Here is a 16,347-nt window from a genome sequence, read left to right as displayed (position 1 = left end):
CTAGTGTGTACGAGTGTGTGCATCTCCTTTACAGATCCCATCTCTAATTGTAGGTCGGGAAGTTGCATGCAATGTGCAATATTCATTAAGAGGCATAACGTTGTGAATGCGTGCATCCATTCATCAGATGACTCCTGTTACAGATCATTCACGCTGGATGTTTAAACTTTGAACTAAGAACAGCTGCTAATAAAACATGCCGGAATCATATCTGGTAGGGTTTTTAGGAATGAATGAATCATAATAGGACACATCTTTGCAAAAATCTTTTTATGGTATTAGACTTGTTCAATAGGTAAAAAAGGATTAGCTCATTGGTTCCTAACTTGTGGGGTTTTTCTAGCCAAGTCGTCCAAGTTTATTTTAGTGGTTAACAGCATATATTCAGTTTTTTAGCAATGCTTCACTTCCTCTCACTGTACAGTGTCATTCCTAAAGGGGAGCCCAAAGCGATATGTCTTGTGTGTACATTGTTCATTTATTTATTAAAACTGAAATATTTAGTTTTCTTTCTCCCTTTTTGTTGTTGTTGTGTTTTGCATCTATTTCCTTTATACCAGGAATAGATGTCATTGTCACATTTTTATTTCATTGTCTTGCACTGGAAGTGTGCTTTTTATTCCTTCTTTTGTGAAGCTGAGTTGAGTTAATAAAAGCACTGGCAGTTTTTTTTTGTTTTTTGGAGGTGGATGTAGATCTTTTTTTGTTGTTGTTCCTTATTTCTCTATCATACTCGTGATCAACTTTGAAAGTATTCATCTGGAACATCAGAGCATGTAGTTTACATCCTTTTGAGCTTATGTGAGAAAATACCCAGTGAGAGTTTAAATGAACTTCACTGACCGCATGTTAATTTACTCCTTTGTTTTGTTGTTCTTGTTTTATTCTCTGTTATTTGAAACCATTCTAACCAGTATCACCACCATTAAAGTCATATATCATGCCTGTGTTTGGTGCCGGAGCTACATTCACTCTGCTGTCCCATTAAGCTGCATAAAACATCTACTACTCTGAGGAGCCTGTAACACTTTAAATCTTGGTTTCCCTGAGCTATGACCATATCCAGTCATGTACAGCACCCTCCACAATCATTGGCCATAATTTTTTTTATTAAAATAAAACAAACAAACAGGATATTGCCGTAGAGACTTGGTGACCATATGATGCTTCCCCTTATCCCCGTTGTTGATATGGGTGAGTTCAGGTGAGGTTCTAGTTTCTTGTAGCTACTTCCTAACTTTTGTGGAACAGTTCATCATCAGCCTTACTTAAATGGTATGGATGCTTGTCTTTCCCATTTTGAATAGTGGCTTAGAGAAATGGAGCTCTGTGTCGTCTCCTATTTATACCCAAGGAAAGAAGGGGTCAGGGGCTTTTAAATATAAGTTTCTTGATAACATAATCAACTTGAAAGGCTTCTCCTGAAGGAGTAAGAAATCTGCACCGATGATTTTACGATACCCAAGGAAAAGTAAACATTGAGCACGGAAAAAGTGACCTTCCCAGATTAAATGCTATTCAATTTAATAAATTTGATTTTTGATTTGCCACATCAGAACAGAAAGTTTTTATTATTGATTATTTTGTTTTTTGAGTTAGTAACAGATAAATACGCGCTCATTCTTAAATTCAAAAGCTGTTTCATTCCCCTTTTGGAATTTATATTATTTTACACCTGTGTTTTAAACTGGTTTAGTTGTGCACACGGCTGTTTTGGTTTTATAAAATGGAGTTATTACTGATCACAAATTGGGATTTAAAGGCGTTGTATTTGGGTCCAATTCTGATTTTCTAGGTATTATAGATTTTAACTGATCTGATTTAGTTCAGATTGCAGAGTCAAAGAATCCTTCACCATGTTGCTGAATTGGAAGTCAGCTCCAGTGCTGTGCTGTTTCATGCATTTTGTAAACACAACAACCAATCCGAGAGTTTACAAGCAGAGATCGAACATGAACGACAAATCTTTATCCAAGATCCTAATTCAGAATGATTTGCTCTTACAGGCTCTTCCCTTTTAGCTTTTTGGGACTTCACTGGCAGGTTCACATGCACACTCCTCTTCTGGCCTGCTTTCAGCGCTTACTTAATTTCATTGTAATCTCTTAATCTGGTCAGCTAATCCAAAGCAGGCACGCTGAACTTCTTTACCCTACTTTGTCGTTCATGCTCTGAGCATCAAACGGCCGGTTCGCTTCTTCAGAACGCCATTCTCATTCTAGCTTTTCCATACTTTCAAAACCTGCATCAAACTCAACCCGGAAAACCCATCCAAACATCTGGCCTCAGCCAGGTGTTTCACGTTCTTTTCCTGTCATTCATACTTGAACACCGCGTCTTCTGCCAAAGATAATAATGGTAATTCACACATCATTTTTGTTTTTGCAGCTCTGATAGAGCCTCATCTGCAGATCTCAGAAAAAATCTCACCAACAGAATCCTAAAGCCCCTCTGTCCTGTTACACAATAATAATAAAAAACGCACACAAGTGGAAAATACAGTATTTCCCTGCAGCATAACAGTGCCTCCTGGTGGACAGACATCTTTGTTCTCCAGTTGCTCAGAATGTTCTTTCCTGCTGTCTCATTTTATCCCTTTATCTTTTCTGTACTAATTTGGAGACGTTATCAGAAAGCAATATATATATATATATATTTCTCTCCTGTGCAGATGTGTGCTTGTTTAGAGGAAAAGTCGTGACAACATTTGGTCTAATCAAGCGCAAGAGAGAAAGAAGGAAGATGTTCACACAATTATGCGTGCAAAATATATATATAAAAAATGAAACAATAAAATGATTTGTGTATGAAAGACTATTTTTGCTGTAAAGAGAAGAGAATGTAACGCTTGGACTGTATTGAGGCACGAAAGCTACATGATGGGGGTTTATTATTTAGTTAAACAAAAAGGCAAAATGCCAGTAGTTTGTTTAGACTTGCAGTATGGTTTTCATGTTTTTATCATCATTTGGATCTGTTCTTTTTTCCTTTTATTGAATAGAAATGAGCTCTTAAAGCTCTCAATCAAAGTTCTAACAGGACTTGAAAGCACTTTCAGAAACTGCAAAGCTTCCCAGCGGTAAGTGTCGGGAGAGAGGTTAATGTTTTAAACAGTGAATAAATACAAGAAATATCATTATTACCCACACATATCTTCTTAAAGTTGCACTGTTGCTTATGATTGTGGCTCAAAGGATTGTCCTAAAATACACATTTATGAAACTTGTTAAAAATACCTACCGAAGCAAATAAATAAAATATCCTGGATCCTTATTTTTGGCTCTTACCCTATGTCTATTTTTGTCCATGTTCAAATCAAGATCAAATAAATAAATTAATAAATGTAATTTAAAGGAACTCACACTTGATTTTGCTTCTTGCATCTCAATTCTAAGTAATTTTGACTCAAGTGTTTGGTTTATTTTATGAGATGATCAGATGATTTTCTGCATATTGACAAATGATGATATACAGTAATCAATAAAATATATATAACTCAGTTTCCTAAGGGAAACACATGATGCTATTATTTCTGCTAATTGTGATTTTTATTCCACCTCCAGCTAATAAAAACATAGTATTTAAGATTAGAATATTGCATCATAACAATAAAAAAGCAAACTTTTTCATGCAGACATGGGGACCTTATAAAAAGAATGTTTAATACCGGTTTAAAGTTTTTTTGTTTTTTCAAAAGATGCTTTGAATCTGTCAAACAAGCCTCTTGGAAATGCATGTTCTAATTTATTGAATATGACTATAGTAACATAATTGCAAGTGAAAGAAGAAGGCGTCAGCAAGTGTTGTATGTGGGTTCAAGTAAGTATAATCCGTAATCTCACTCAATTTAATCTCAATGTTCTATAGCTGTAGTGGATATCATGGGTTGCCCTCTCCTATATACTGTAAAGAGGTGGTAAATGAGTTTTGAAGTAAAGCTTTGGTAAACAATTACAGACAATTATCTTATCTGCAGTAGATGCTTCTCTCTTGGTGTCTTTAGTTAGTGGAAATTCTAATTTAACAAACAATATTTACTTTTTGAGCCCATTTGGGTTGAAATTGGGATAAGAAATAGGCCCCATATGGGATTCCACATGAGTAACATTCAAATTAACCCAAATGTCCCATGCTAAAAAGTCCATTGTGATTTCTAAGATGAGATCATGATTGAGCAAAATTCTTATTGGGCCCGCATGTCCATGTTGGCTGATAGTTGGACCCAGAGGATTGATTTACCGGCTGTTCTGAGAACGGCACAAAACCAGCAGCTTGAGTGAGTGATTTTATGAGCCTTTGAATCGATGTCACATTTGCGTTTGATGGCAACATCCAACGAAGCTGCAGAATATATACACAGGAAATGGAGAAAGAGAATGGTGCAGCACCAATAATCTCAGTAAGTCAGGATAACGGCAGGTACTGGTGGTGTAGAACTCAACACTGCTGTTTTCACTTAAGCTGTTGTGACATTTTTGCTTTTAGGATGCCTTTACTTTTATATCACACAGTTAGTCCAAACAGAAATATGTTACGTAACACACCATACAGTGTCTGTTTTTCACACAGGAAAATCAGCAGCGCACTCCAACTCCATTGTCAATTTCCTCCATATATACTTATCAGCTTCCGTATGAATGACTGACACAAACGTGGCGCTCTTTCAAAGGTGTGGAAAGTAGTATTTGCATGAACCGTTCTTAGTTTTTGAGATTGCAGTTGTTTTGTAGCCATATTTCACAATGTTTCACAAAACGTTATGTTAAGTTTGAATGTGATTTATACCTTAACTGTAGTCTTCCTTTAATATAAATTCAAATTAGTCGGTTCCGGATACTAAACCCGATGGCAAGCCCAAGATGAACCACGACCATAAACATAATAGCAGTTTATGCTGTCCTGGGTTTTTGTACCTTTAACCTGTCATCATATTTACATTGCACGTTTATTTAAACAGAAGTAATGGCAGTCACTCTGGCCTCAATGCTTCACATGTTCCTTTCTCAATACATGTCAAACAAAAAGATCACGGGTGAGGAGCTGTCGCTTATTTCATGATGTTGTGGAAATAATGTTGTCAAAAGCGAGCATGAAAACAGTTTAAAGGTTCGTCAAAAAAAAAACACCAGGACATTTTTAAGGTAAAGTTGTTTAAAGAATGGTAAATGGCTTGTACTTGTAAAGCGCTTTAACTAGTCCGACGACCCCAAAGCGCTTTACTCTATGACTCTATGACTACAGTCATTCACCCATTCACGGTGGTGAGTTGTGTTAGTAGCCACAGATCGGGGCAGATTGACAGAAGCGAGGCTGCCATACATCAGTGCCACCGGGCCCTCTGACCACCGGCAGCAGGCAGTGCAAGTGAAGTGTCTTGCCCAAGGACACAATGACTGAGACGGTCGGAGCAGGGGATCAAACCGGCAACCTGCTGATTGCAGGATGAACTCCATAACTCTTGTACCATTGTCGCCCCTTAAGAAGTTAAGGGGTTGGGGCTTGGGCCCTCTTGGACTCGTCGTTAGCTTCGGCTTCCTGTTTCAACCAATCAGGATCTGAAATATAATACTAATAAATGAAGACATCAAAACGATAACCAACCTCAGATAATATATTGACTGCTTACAACCCTTGTATAGAACCACAGCTGAAAAACACAGACAAATACCTTTAAATCAGGAAAAGACTCCTTGAGATTAAGAGCTTTACTTTTACCCTGTGACGCTATGTAATGTGTGAAACTGGGAGGGTTATATACACTTTCTGAACTAAATTGTTATAGTGAAAGTCAAAGTTCCCTCACTGGCTGGATGTCTTAACGGAGAACTGCTTAAGGTCAGGCGCACGGTCTGACACAAGATCATAGTGAAAGCACCTTACACATGGTTCATGTAAATCATGCTAAAGAATAGCTTTATTCTTCTGAAACTGGTCTCTCACCAGTAGGTCGAAGTGCATTTTCTGCTTGCTGACCTTCACCCCTCCTCCAAGGTTTCAAGCTGTATCACAGGGAAGGCAGGCGGCCAGGATTATAAAGCATTAGAGATATCTGGAGTTTTTAAAATGGCAGGATGTAGACACGTGAATGTTACTGGCAGTCCATTTTCTTTCAGAAAGCTATATGCAGAACACTTATTTAATTTTTTTAATATATATATAGATGTCATAATCCTATTTTGTGTCAAATACACAAAAAGTAAGTGTCACGATGGATTTAAACCACCAAGCGGAGAGAATGGGAAAGATTAGTCAGGAGTAGAGAACTGGAGCCCCTGCTGGATAGATTGTCTCATTACAACTGCTGATCGGCGTGTCGGGGTAGAAAGTCATTACTTTTCCTGATTCAGATCAACACTGTTCTCCACTTTCAGCCCATTTTTAGAGGAAACAGTAAACTTCAGCCTGAATCTGTGCCAGATGTTTTAACAACAATTACGCTTTTAAGGAAGGAAGGAAAAAAATAATGAAGGAAGGGAAAAACAAAGGAAAAGGAAGTAGAAACAATATGGGGAAAGGAAGGAAGGAACTTTTTTTCCATATTCATGCAGACCTGGATTATTATTCATAACATACAAAAGTCAATGCTTTTCCAAACTGTTCAGGAATCTTACCATTTATTTTTAAAAATATGCAAATACTTTTTTATTCTTATCTAATTAAATCTTCATTTTCCTAATTACAACACGAAATGTTCACTTTTTTGTAAAACGTTTAGCAAAACTCAGATTAGACTCTAAAACGCAGCGCGCAGTCCCATGTTCAGCACATATTGTTTCATATGAGACCTGAGAGATTGGTCCTTCAGCAATCTGTTGGCATCTGGACTGAGCCAGTTATGAGGTGGCATGCAAAATCATGAGCAGGGATTTTTTTTTCTCACTTAATCAGACAGTAATTATCTAATCCATAGAAAAGCACAAACAAGAGCCATTAAATCTGATTTAGTCACAACACCCTACCTCCTTTGAGACTCATGTAGAGCAGATGCTTTTATAAAGCTGTCTTCACCAGATCAAGTGAGCTAACATATGTCATCTGCTGTCTTGAATTATCTCTAAGGTGTAAAAAAAAAAAAAAAAAAAAAAAAAAAAAAAAAGACAGCATCTTGATCTGCAGAAGATGCTCTTTTGTTTTGACTTCAAAAATAGCCTGCTCAGCTGTTTTTGACACGTTTCCTTCTTGCTTGGTTGAGTTCAAGGTAAGTCCAGCATGCCGTTCTCCTCCAGTGCTTTCTGTGTCCTGTCATAGATTTCTCCGATGGCATTAACGACTCTGGTCAACACCACGCTCAGCTCCTCCTGGCCCTGCACACACACCAGCCTGAAGAAGAAGCCCCGCTCCGGCAGGGCGATGAAGGCCAACTCAGCAGCCCTGCGCACAAACCAAGTGTGGTGGTGAGCGAGGGTGCTCTGGTAGGCCTCTCGACAGAGATCGGAGGGGCTCCTGAGCCGTCCGGCCGTCGGCGTCTCTGCCAGCTTCTGCAGGAAGAGCTTCAGCCAGAGCAGAGCTCGGTGCAGTCGCAGGATGGTCCGACATCCAGAGTCCGTCTGGCGCTGGAAATCAACTATGCCTCGATTAAGCTCTGTCCAAATCATTGAGCGCACAGAGTTGTAGGCTCCTTTACCCTGCAGAGTCCCCACAACATTTCCCCCCCCAAGGTTTGTGTTTACAGAGTGTCCCGACTCCATGTCCGGGTCAAACTCCGCCTCGGGGCCCCTCTCAGACATCAGGGCCAGTTGCCGGATTATGGAGGTCTTAGTCTCTATCTCTTTTGATATCAGACTAACCATGGAGCCCAGAGACTCCATGAACCTGGAACAATGACAAAAGAACAGAAAGAATCCTCTTTCAGAGCCAGAAAGGGCTTCATTCTCCTCCACTATTCCAAAGGCACAGCTCCTGGTAGAAGGTTTTATGTCTCTTGACATTTTTCATGTTGTGTTCCCAAAACCAGAAGCATCTACGTATTTAATTGGGATTTTAGGTAACGGACGAATAAAAGCTGTTGCATAGTCAAGAAATGGAAGGAACGTGTCGCATGGTTTAAAACTGTTAGAAATCAAAATCTTAAAAACTGTAGCATGCATATGTGCTCAGTCCTCTGTACTTTGTAGAATCACTGCCTGCTGAAATAGGACCGCCTCTTAGAAACATGCCCCAGAAGTGTTTTGGGACATGTTTCCAGGATATTTGTACATCAGAGTCGACAATATTTCATTGCGGGGCTGGTGAGCTTAGAATAATGGACAGTGATCATTTTCCTGCAGACATAGCATGTTGCATGTGGGCCAATAGGTCTGATTTTTGGTGGAATCTGGCCATATCACGTTCTTCCAGAAGTATACTGTGTCCCCCCCCACTTGGCTTGAGGCAAACTGTGAACCAGATGGCTTATGTTTTCTTTTTCTCAACCCTTGTCAATAAATGCTAGATTTAAGAAATGCGCAACTGATAGATTATCCCACCTGAGCTGTGAATCTAAACAGCTCCTCCAGAGTTACCGACGACCATTAGGCTGCTTCTCTGATTTGTGCTTTATCCCTTGCTAAGTTTGTAATGGTTTTATTCTATAATGATAGACTGATCAGTGCTCTGTAAGATTATTAAAGCTTGGGATATTGTTTAATAACCTGACCCTGAGTGACGCCTCCCCCCACCTTTTTTTTTTTTTTTTTTTTTGCTCTTTTTGTTTTGCACTGGTTGAATTAATTCACAAATTAGGTGACTTCTCAAGGCTGTTCGGGGGAGTGATGGGTGCTTAAAACAAATACACGCCTCACTTTTCAGATTATCATTTCTAAACAATTTTAAAAACCGTGCATCAATTTCCTTCCAAGTCACAATTATGCAAGAATTTTTGTCACCTTATGATAGAATCCCAATTAAACACACAGAAATTTTACAAAGGTTCAAGAGGTGTAAGTACTTGAAAGGCACTGTATCTGTCTCCATGATGCTACTTTAACCCACGCTCTTACTTTATGAGCTCGTCCCAGCTGGACAGATATGGCTGCAGCAGCACATCAGAGGTGTACGCCCGGGCAGCCAGCAGGTGGGAGACCAACACTGACACCTGGAAGTTCTGGCCGGGGCACAGCGAGAGCACAGGCGGGCCCTTAGTCTCGTCTGCCTCGCTGCTGTTGGACGGGTGGTGAAGCTGATCCTGGAGTCGGGGGTGGGGTGTGTTGTTGGGTCGGCGGTTAATCAACAGGGGACAAAGAAAGGAAAAGCTCATGTGATTTATTCATTCACTTTCCATCTGCCTCACAAAATCAACCCCATAGTGGGTTAGCAGCCTGATTATTTCCACTGTACATAACCTGTGTGTTTTTTTTTTACCTTGTTACCCTGATTGTAGCCTTTTAAACAGGAATCCCAGTGGTAATCCAAACCGCCCTCTGCAGCAAGACATTGGAAAAACATGAACACGCCATACAGTATCAGCAACGACCTCGTCAAAAGCATCATTTACAAGAAAAATTCCCAGTAGTGAAAGTGTAGCATTTTTTTTCCAAGCCTTGAAGTTGCAACAAGTGTGGTTACTGTAGCTCTGCTTCCCAAAAGGAAATCTTTCAACCTGTTCAGCAGGTCGTGACCTTTTAAAGATGAGTTTATTCAAGAAAAATACTGCCTGCTGCAGCCAACATTAACATAAAGAGACAGATTCTCCCTGCAGGAATCACAATAAAGCTATTTACATGCACAAATCAAGCGGAGCATTATGGCGAAAGCTGTTTGCTCCACTTGTGAAAGTAAAATCTGTCGAGCTCTATTTGGCATTAAGATATCAATTTTTATTGCCACATTGCTAGACAGGACACTGGGGGGAAAAAAAACAAAAAAACAAAAAAAAACATAAAGAGACAGTGCAATGTGGGATAAAAATCCTTCACAGCAGACAAATGAAAGAAGGTGATCTGGTCAGCTAACACCAGCATTTACATTTTTGGCCAAATGACCCTGAACACATCACCATTCTACAGCACGGTGGTGGCAGCACCATGTTGTGGGGTTGCATTTCTTCAGCTGGGGCAAGAAGGTTGCTTAGAGTTGGTGGAGGGAGCTAAACACAGATCAATCCTAGTGGAGGACCTTTAAGATGATGCACAAGACTTGTGATTGTGGCAGAGGTTAATCTGCGAGCAGGAGAAGGACCCTGAATACACAGCCAGATGTTCATGTGCTGGCCAATTGAGAATCAGTTAGGAAAAAATGCTGATCATGGATGGTCTCCACTTACTTTGCAAAGACATAAAGGGGAAACGTTCATCATTAGATACAAAAGAAAAACAGAGACATGTGCCCAAAAGGCCTGAAGCTGCAATAGCACAAAATGCTGCTTCTAAAATGTATTGACTAAGGAGGGCTATACAAAAATACACACAAGTGTTTTTTTTTGTTGTTGTTTAAATAAAAATGTGAACTGAAAAATGGTGTAAATGGTGTGAATATTTTTGAATTGTAATCTAGAATCATATTTTCACTCAGTAGTATGCAAGGCAAGCATTTTATTGAAAGTATCATATTATATTGTAAACTAACGAGACAGATTTATTCTGACTCCTTCAGTTTGTCTGTGACTCGGCAAACCCAGTGACCCCGTCTGCACACATACTGCTTGTTAAATCACGTCAACACTGGAATAACCTGCACATGCCTAAATATAGGGTCACAAAATAAAAAAAAATGGTTATGAGAAATATTAAAATCAAGGTTTTTATAGTACATTGCAAAAGTATTTATACGTACTTCAAAAACCTTTTCACATTTTGTCATATTCGAAGCAGAAAGGATATATATATATATATATATATATATATATATATATATATATAAATATATATATATATATATATAATATATAAATAAATGTGTGGCATACATACCTGTTGGTATATAAATGCCCAATAAAGTACATCTACATTAAATACATTCTTGTTTTAATGTGATGAAATGTGAAAAGTTGATAAGAGTCCTGTACTGTTTGAGTCTGTCTGTTACACTGTATCTATATGAATCAATTTGATTGAGAAAATTGCTCCCATGAAACGTGATGCCATCGGGTCAAAGTAAATATGAAAGCATTCAATTAATTCTTGGACCCGGGAGCCAAATCAGCGCTAAACTTTTTTTCGTAAATTGAGTTAATATGAAAGTGTAGCGGCGGTGACTGTCCCAGCTTACATCAGGAAAACAGGATCAGCTCTTAATCCATACAGGAGTAGATGGTCTCAGTTTAAACTTTGTGGTAATTATTACATTGACTATTTGTTCATAATGGTGGATTCATACATTATCTGATAGTTCTTTACATTCAAAACTAAAACTAAGAAGTTTTTTCATAATAGTAAAGCTTTTCTTTTTTTCACCTGTAACATTATAAATTGTACAATACGAGACATTTGTGTGAAGAAACATCTTGGTACATCAAAGTCAAAACCTTCAAGATTAGGTTAAAAAGACACATCGGAATCATTCAGATTCATTATTGTTAAGAAAGTAGTCGCTTTTTCAGAAAAAAAAAAACAAAACGCAACTTCTGTGACCAGTGTGTCAGAATCTGCACCATGTGAAACATTCCTGATCTGAACCAAATGCCCTCCAAGCAGAGCAGATTAATTAAAACTACTAGTAGCAAGCTGACACCGCACACAAACATACTCACGTATCCACAGCGAGCCGAGGCACAGTAGCAGGACCAAGATAGCCGCAGCCGCCTTGCGTTTCACACCCATCCTGACGTGACGTTTGGGGCCTGCCAGTCTGCCGCTTTTTGCTTTTTCACTGCTGTTTACCGTTTAATTCCTCCGTGTTTCACATGAGGGCTTGTGCCCTCGCGCTGGCTGTCACCGGACCCCTTCCACTGACCCCCCTTTGTCCTGGGAAACCTATCATGCTCTAACTCAAAACTTTAAATAAAAGCTTCACTCAGTCATTGCACCTCCAAATCCTCCGTGCTTGCTCCATTTGGCTTTTCCTACATATTTTTCTTCTGTATAATTTGTCTCCTCACTCTGTCCGGGCTCTTTCTCTGTGTGATTTTTTTTTTTTTTTTTTTTAGCTGCCAGTCTCTTGGTGAGTTGCTCAATCTGAGAGTCCAGAGATCAGCCGGGAGCTGATAAAGCAAAGCCAGCTCAGCTCGTCCGACAGTGACCTCTCTGCTGAGGAGTCATCTTCTTTGTATGCTCACATATTCCTGGTGAGCAGCGAAATGCTCGCTCCCTCGCTTCTCCTCCCACCACCCCTGCCCCCTCCCTTCTCTCCCTTGTCACGTCAAAACTAATTCACACAAGCCATAAAAGGGGGCCACAATAGCTCTAACACACAAACAGAGCCGCAAAACCTCTTGGGTTATGAGCATAAGACGTCTTAAAGTCATCTAAACTTAGGTTAGAACGTCTTATAAATATATTTCCAGCTCCACAGAACCTCCCTTTGGAGACGCACAATGTCAAACAGTGCAAATGTAAACATGTAGATCCACAAAATACGGAATGATCCTGTGAAATCAAATCTAGCTCTACTTGTCTTTAATGTTTGATAAAGAAAAGTTTGACCTGTGAACTAAGAAATGTGACACGATCTCCTTTAGCTAAAGTCTAAGGTCTATAAATCATGTTGATAAACACTAATTTGGCTCATAAATGGCCTTCATGTGATTATCGCCTCTCCTGGAAACATTTCACTGATTGGCTGGGTCAGTGGCGTCCAGAGGGAGCGAAACAGACATTGAACCCCAACGCTCAAGCTGCACCACGTGGGCGCTCATGAAGAAGGGCTTAACAATGGTATTTTCCAGCAAAGGAGCGGGAAATAAAGTGAAAGCCGGGCCATTCATTACAAGACCGTGTGTGTGTGTGTGTTGGTGGGTTGGAGGGGGGGGGGCTGGTCACAGGGCCTTTATTCAGTTCAGCCAGTGGATGATCCGATCTGAAACAGGCACTACCTGATGAAAAAGGGGCTGAAAGGACTCATTCACAAGCTTTAGGTATTTGGCTTCACATCACTACTTCACAAACACGATGCCTCCGCAAGTGAGAGCATTTTGAAGAGGCAGGTGTGCAGAATCTTCCCCGTCGTGTTCGAGGTTTTGTTACATTTTCAGCCTGCAGTTGTAACGACTTAAAGCTTTTGAGTCAGGTTTCGTGAACAGAAGTCATAAAAACATTGTAATTTTTTTTTTTTTATCTTTACAACTGAGGCCTGCCTGTGTATTCCCCTCATTACATTAAAACTCTTATCTAACATGAAGAGGCTACAAACTACCCTCAGTAGCCATATAATTACTTTGTTTCGGTCTAACAGTGTGCAGTCATAGAGTCGCATGCTCTAGTATACGTTGCCTTGCAAAAGTAATTCTTCACACAGAGCTTCTTCACATTTTGTCACAGTACTGCTAAATGTTTCAAAGTAATTTCTTTGGATTTAGTGGAAAGAATATGCAGGCCGGGCTGCAGACCTGTGCAGCCCAGGCTTCAGCACTGTTGCCTTGCAGCAATAAAGTCCCATGTTCGAATCTCACTCTGGGGTCTTTCTGCATGAGCGGGTTATGCTGGGTACCCTGGCTTCCTCCCACTGTTAAAAAAAACAAGAATGTCAAACTACTTCTCTAAATTGTCCTTAGGAGGGCGTAGGTGTGTGGGCATGTTTGAGCTGGTTGCTGTCTGAGTTGCCCTGTAAGGGACCGGTGACCTGTCCAGTGTCCGGCCCAGGCACCAGCCCCCTGCCAAGGATTGAGCAGGTATTGAAAATGGTACATGGTTTTCAACACCTTATCATATACAAACAAGTGTGGCACACATTTGTTTTCAGCTCCCTTTTTAGTAATACCCCTACATCAGGGGTGTCCAAAGTGCGGCCTGATTTTTTAAGGCCCACAACTGCAATTCAAGAATACTATTGATGGCTGATGCAGCTAGAGACTTTTTTTTATTTTTAATTAGAACTAAATTATCACAAACAAGTTCAATTCTTCTTACAACAGAAAATGTTTTGCACAACACAATGTTTTCATCTTTTAATAGCCACGCTTTTTATATTCTCTTAAATTCCTAGAAAATAGGACCACATCTATTGAATGACTTTTACTCAAACACAGACTTTAGTGCACCAAAATCTGCTTTTGTTAAAGCATTTATTAAAATTGGCTACGTACAGCAAGTGCTGTCAGGGAAAGATGGACCCAAATCCTGTTCTTATTGCAGAAAATAAACAAAAGGTTTTTCAGTGTTTTTTTTATTTTCTATAGACCCCAAAAAGAATTAGCAAACTGAATGAACATCTTTTAATAAGGCAGATGTGCAAAACCCTTTTAAAGCTTTGTATCTGCAATAATTTACTCATCCCAGTCTCACAAACAGACTGACTAATCTGCTTAGTTAAAACATATCATGCTCATTTTTCGTGGTGGAGGAAAAAAAACTATTATATTTTTCAGCCCTCAGGTACCTTTGACTTGAGAATTGTGCTCCCCCTTGATGAAAAGCTTGGACACTCCTGCCCTACATGAAAGCCAGACTCCTTGAAATGTTACATAATCAGTCAATAGTAAACAAGGCCTCAAAAGGTTTTTCTTTTCAAGAACAGTGGTAGACCAACAGCATCATAAAGACCAAGGAATGGGTCAAGGATAAAGTTGTGGAGAAGTTTAAAGCAGTCGCTGCTCCATCCTTCATGGGATTAAGGAATATGGCACAGACGTAAACCTAAGCTATGTCTGTCCACCTAAATGGGCAGGTTGGGCATGGAGAGCATTAATCAGAGAAAGAGCTCCATAGTAACTCTGGAGCAGCTGCCGAGATCAGCAGCTCAGGTGGAAAAATCAATTGGCAGAACCTAATTATGCACTTTATCATTAGCCTTTACTGATGAGCATCTAGAACAAAGGAATTGGTGTAAGAAAGCCAAAAGAAGACCAAGTTACAGTCTGCCACGAGTCAGATAGGAGACACAGAAGCCAAAGAAGATGCTTGAGTTAGATGAGACCAAAATTAAACGCGGTGGCCCAAATGCAGAGCACCATGTGAGAGCGAGAACTAACAATGCTCAGTATCCTGATCCTGACCCATCCCCACACAGAAACACGTCGGTGGCATTATCATGCTGTCGTTGTTGTTGTTTTTTCCTAAAACATGGACAGAGAAGCTGGTCAGAGCCGATGGGAAGATGGATGGTGTTAAAAGCAGGACAATTGTGGGACAAAACCTTTCAGAGGCCTTAAAACATTTGATGCCAGGATCAATGTTCCCCTTCCAGCAGGACAATGACTATGAAGGTACAGCAAGAGCTACAGTAGAATGGTTTATATCGTGTAAAAGCATATTTAAAAGTTAATATGGCCCAGTCAAAACCCCAAGCTATATCTAAATGAGAAACTAGAGCAAGATTTAAAAAAATGTTTACAGCCGCTAAAGATTACAGTCCCCTGTTGATGGCCCTCCCAGTCTTTTACCCGGGAAAAGCATTCTTCTTTTGTTAATGACTTCTTTAGTAAGAAACTTGAAGCAAAAACTATACTTTAACACTTTTAATCTAAACAAGCCAGAGAAATGGTACAGCCTCAGTACTGGACTCTCATATTGATCACGACGCAGGAAAAGGTAAATATGAGGAAGAGCGCCCGGACTGTCGGTTACATCAGCTTAAATATAGATCAGCAAGGACACACCCCTGCAGGAGCGGTCCTCAACCCACATGTTGTCTGTAGTAGACATGTCAATGCTTGACTGCGAAATAGCACAGACTCCAAGGTTGTTTATGCATGCAACATCTGTGACGTGCGCTGTGTAAGTGAGTTACCTGTTATTCCCCAGTGACTGTTTTCAGCAGCTTCTGCTTCTGTAATCTCATAATATCTAACAAAGACAGAAGTGGCATTCTTCTTTGTAAACTAGTTCAATCTGCATCCAGATTAGATGCAGACTGAAATACTTTATAAAGAGGAATGGGCACTGATGGGAGTCTTTGGATGTTCAAAGCTTTTAGAGACGCATTCCAACAGAGGTTTCAGCCTCCCCTCACCATCCTCAACAGCACTGTGTCTGCCGTGAATCACTCCTGGTTCCTGGGAACCACCTTCTCCCGGGACCTGACATGGTCCTGACACAAAGACAGTTTTTGGGAGAATGCCCAGCAGAGATTATACTTCCTGCGGTAATTCAAGAAGTACAACCTTCCATGGGAGCTGCTGATCCCCTTCTGCCTTTGTTCAGTCTGTTTTGCACAAATCCAACACTGTGTGGTTTGACTCTTCCACAAAACCGGACAGGTTTGAACTATAATGAACAATTACGTCTGCATCCAGGACTTGTACAGGTCTAGGGTCAGAAGAAGGCTGAATAACATCTC

The 16,347-nt window shown here is 40.0% G+C and overlaps 1 protein-coding gene and 1 long non-coding RNA gene across 3 annotated transcripts; one reads left to right on the top strand and one right to left on the bottom strand.

The window, feature by feature from the left end:
- Nucleotides 1-3: 3 nt before the first annotated feature.
- LOC118564569 lies at nucleotides 4-3,357 on the top strand. The gene is made up of 2 exons (XR_004931939.1): nucleotides 4-1,795; nucleotides 1,846-3,357. It is a non-coding gene; the product is annotated as an uncharacterized LOC118564569 (long non-coding RNA).
- Nucleotides 3,358-6,920: 3,563 nt separating this feature from the next.
- Nucleotides 6,921-12,472, bottom strand: gltpd2 (glycolipid transfer protein domain containing 2). Of its 2 annotated transcripts, none has more exons than XM_021318826.2 (4): nucleotides 11,666-12,472; nucleotides 9,340-9,398; nucleotides 8,979-9,205; nucleotides 6,921-7,812 (listed from the first exon to the last, which is right to left on the bottom strand). In XM_021318826.2, exons 1-4 carry the CDS (start codon nucleotides 11,733-11,735, stop codon nucleotides 7,194-7,196), a joined length of 975 nt encoding a protein of 324 aa, XP_021174501.2. In that variant the 5' UTR covers nucleotides 11,736-12,472; the 3' UTR covers nucleotides 6,921-7,193. The 2 variants fall into 2 exon arrangements, with proteins under 2 accessions (XP_021174501.2, XP_012722616.2); XM_012867162.3 differs by having other exon boundaries at nucleotides 8,979-9,163.
- Nucleotides 12,473-16,347: the final 3,875 nt, after the last annotated feature.

The sequence above is a fragment of the Fundulus heteroclitus genome, chromosome 11 (assembly GCF_011125445.2).
Source record: "Fundulus heteroclitus isolate FHET01 chromosome 11, MU-UCD_Fhet_4.1, whole genome shotgun sequence".
Classification (NCBI taxonomy): Eukaryota; Metazoa; Chordata; class Actinopteri; order Cyprinodontiformes; family Fundulidae; genus Fundulus; species Fundulus heteroclitus.
Note: the sequence above shows the minus strand (reverse complement) of the source record. Positions and strands in the feature narration are given on the sequence as shown.

What these genes read in the sequence shown, in the direction of transcription:
- gltpd2 (XM_021318826.2), bottom strand. Translation starts at nt 11,735, where the DNA reads ATGGGTGTGAAACGCAAGGCGGCTGCGGCTATCTTGGTCCTGCTACTG. An exon ending in CCTCGGCTCGCTGTGGATAC is followed by an intron (nt 9,399 to 11,665) that starts GTGAGTATGTTT and finishes GTCTTGCTGCAG; the next exon opens with AGGGCGGTTTGGATTACCAC. An exon ending in GCTACAATCAGGGTAACAAG is followed by an intron (nt 9,206 to 9,339) that starts GTAAAAAAAAAA and finishes TGTCCCCTGTTG; the next exon opens with ATTAACCGCCGACCCAACAA.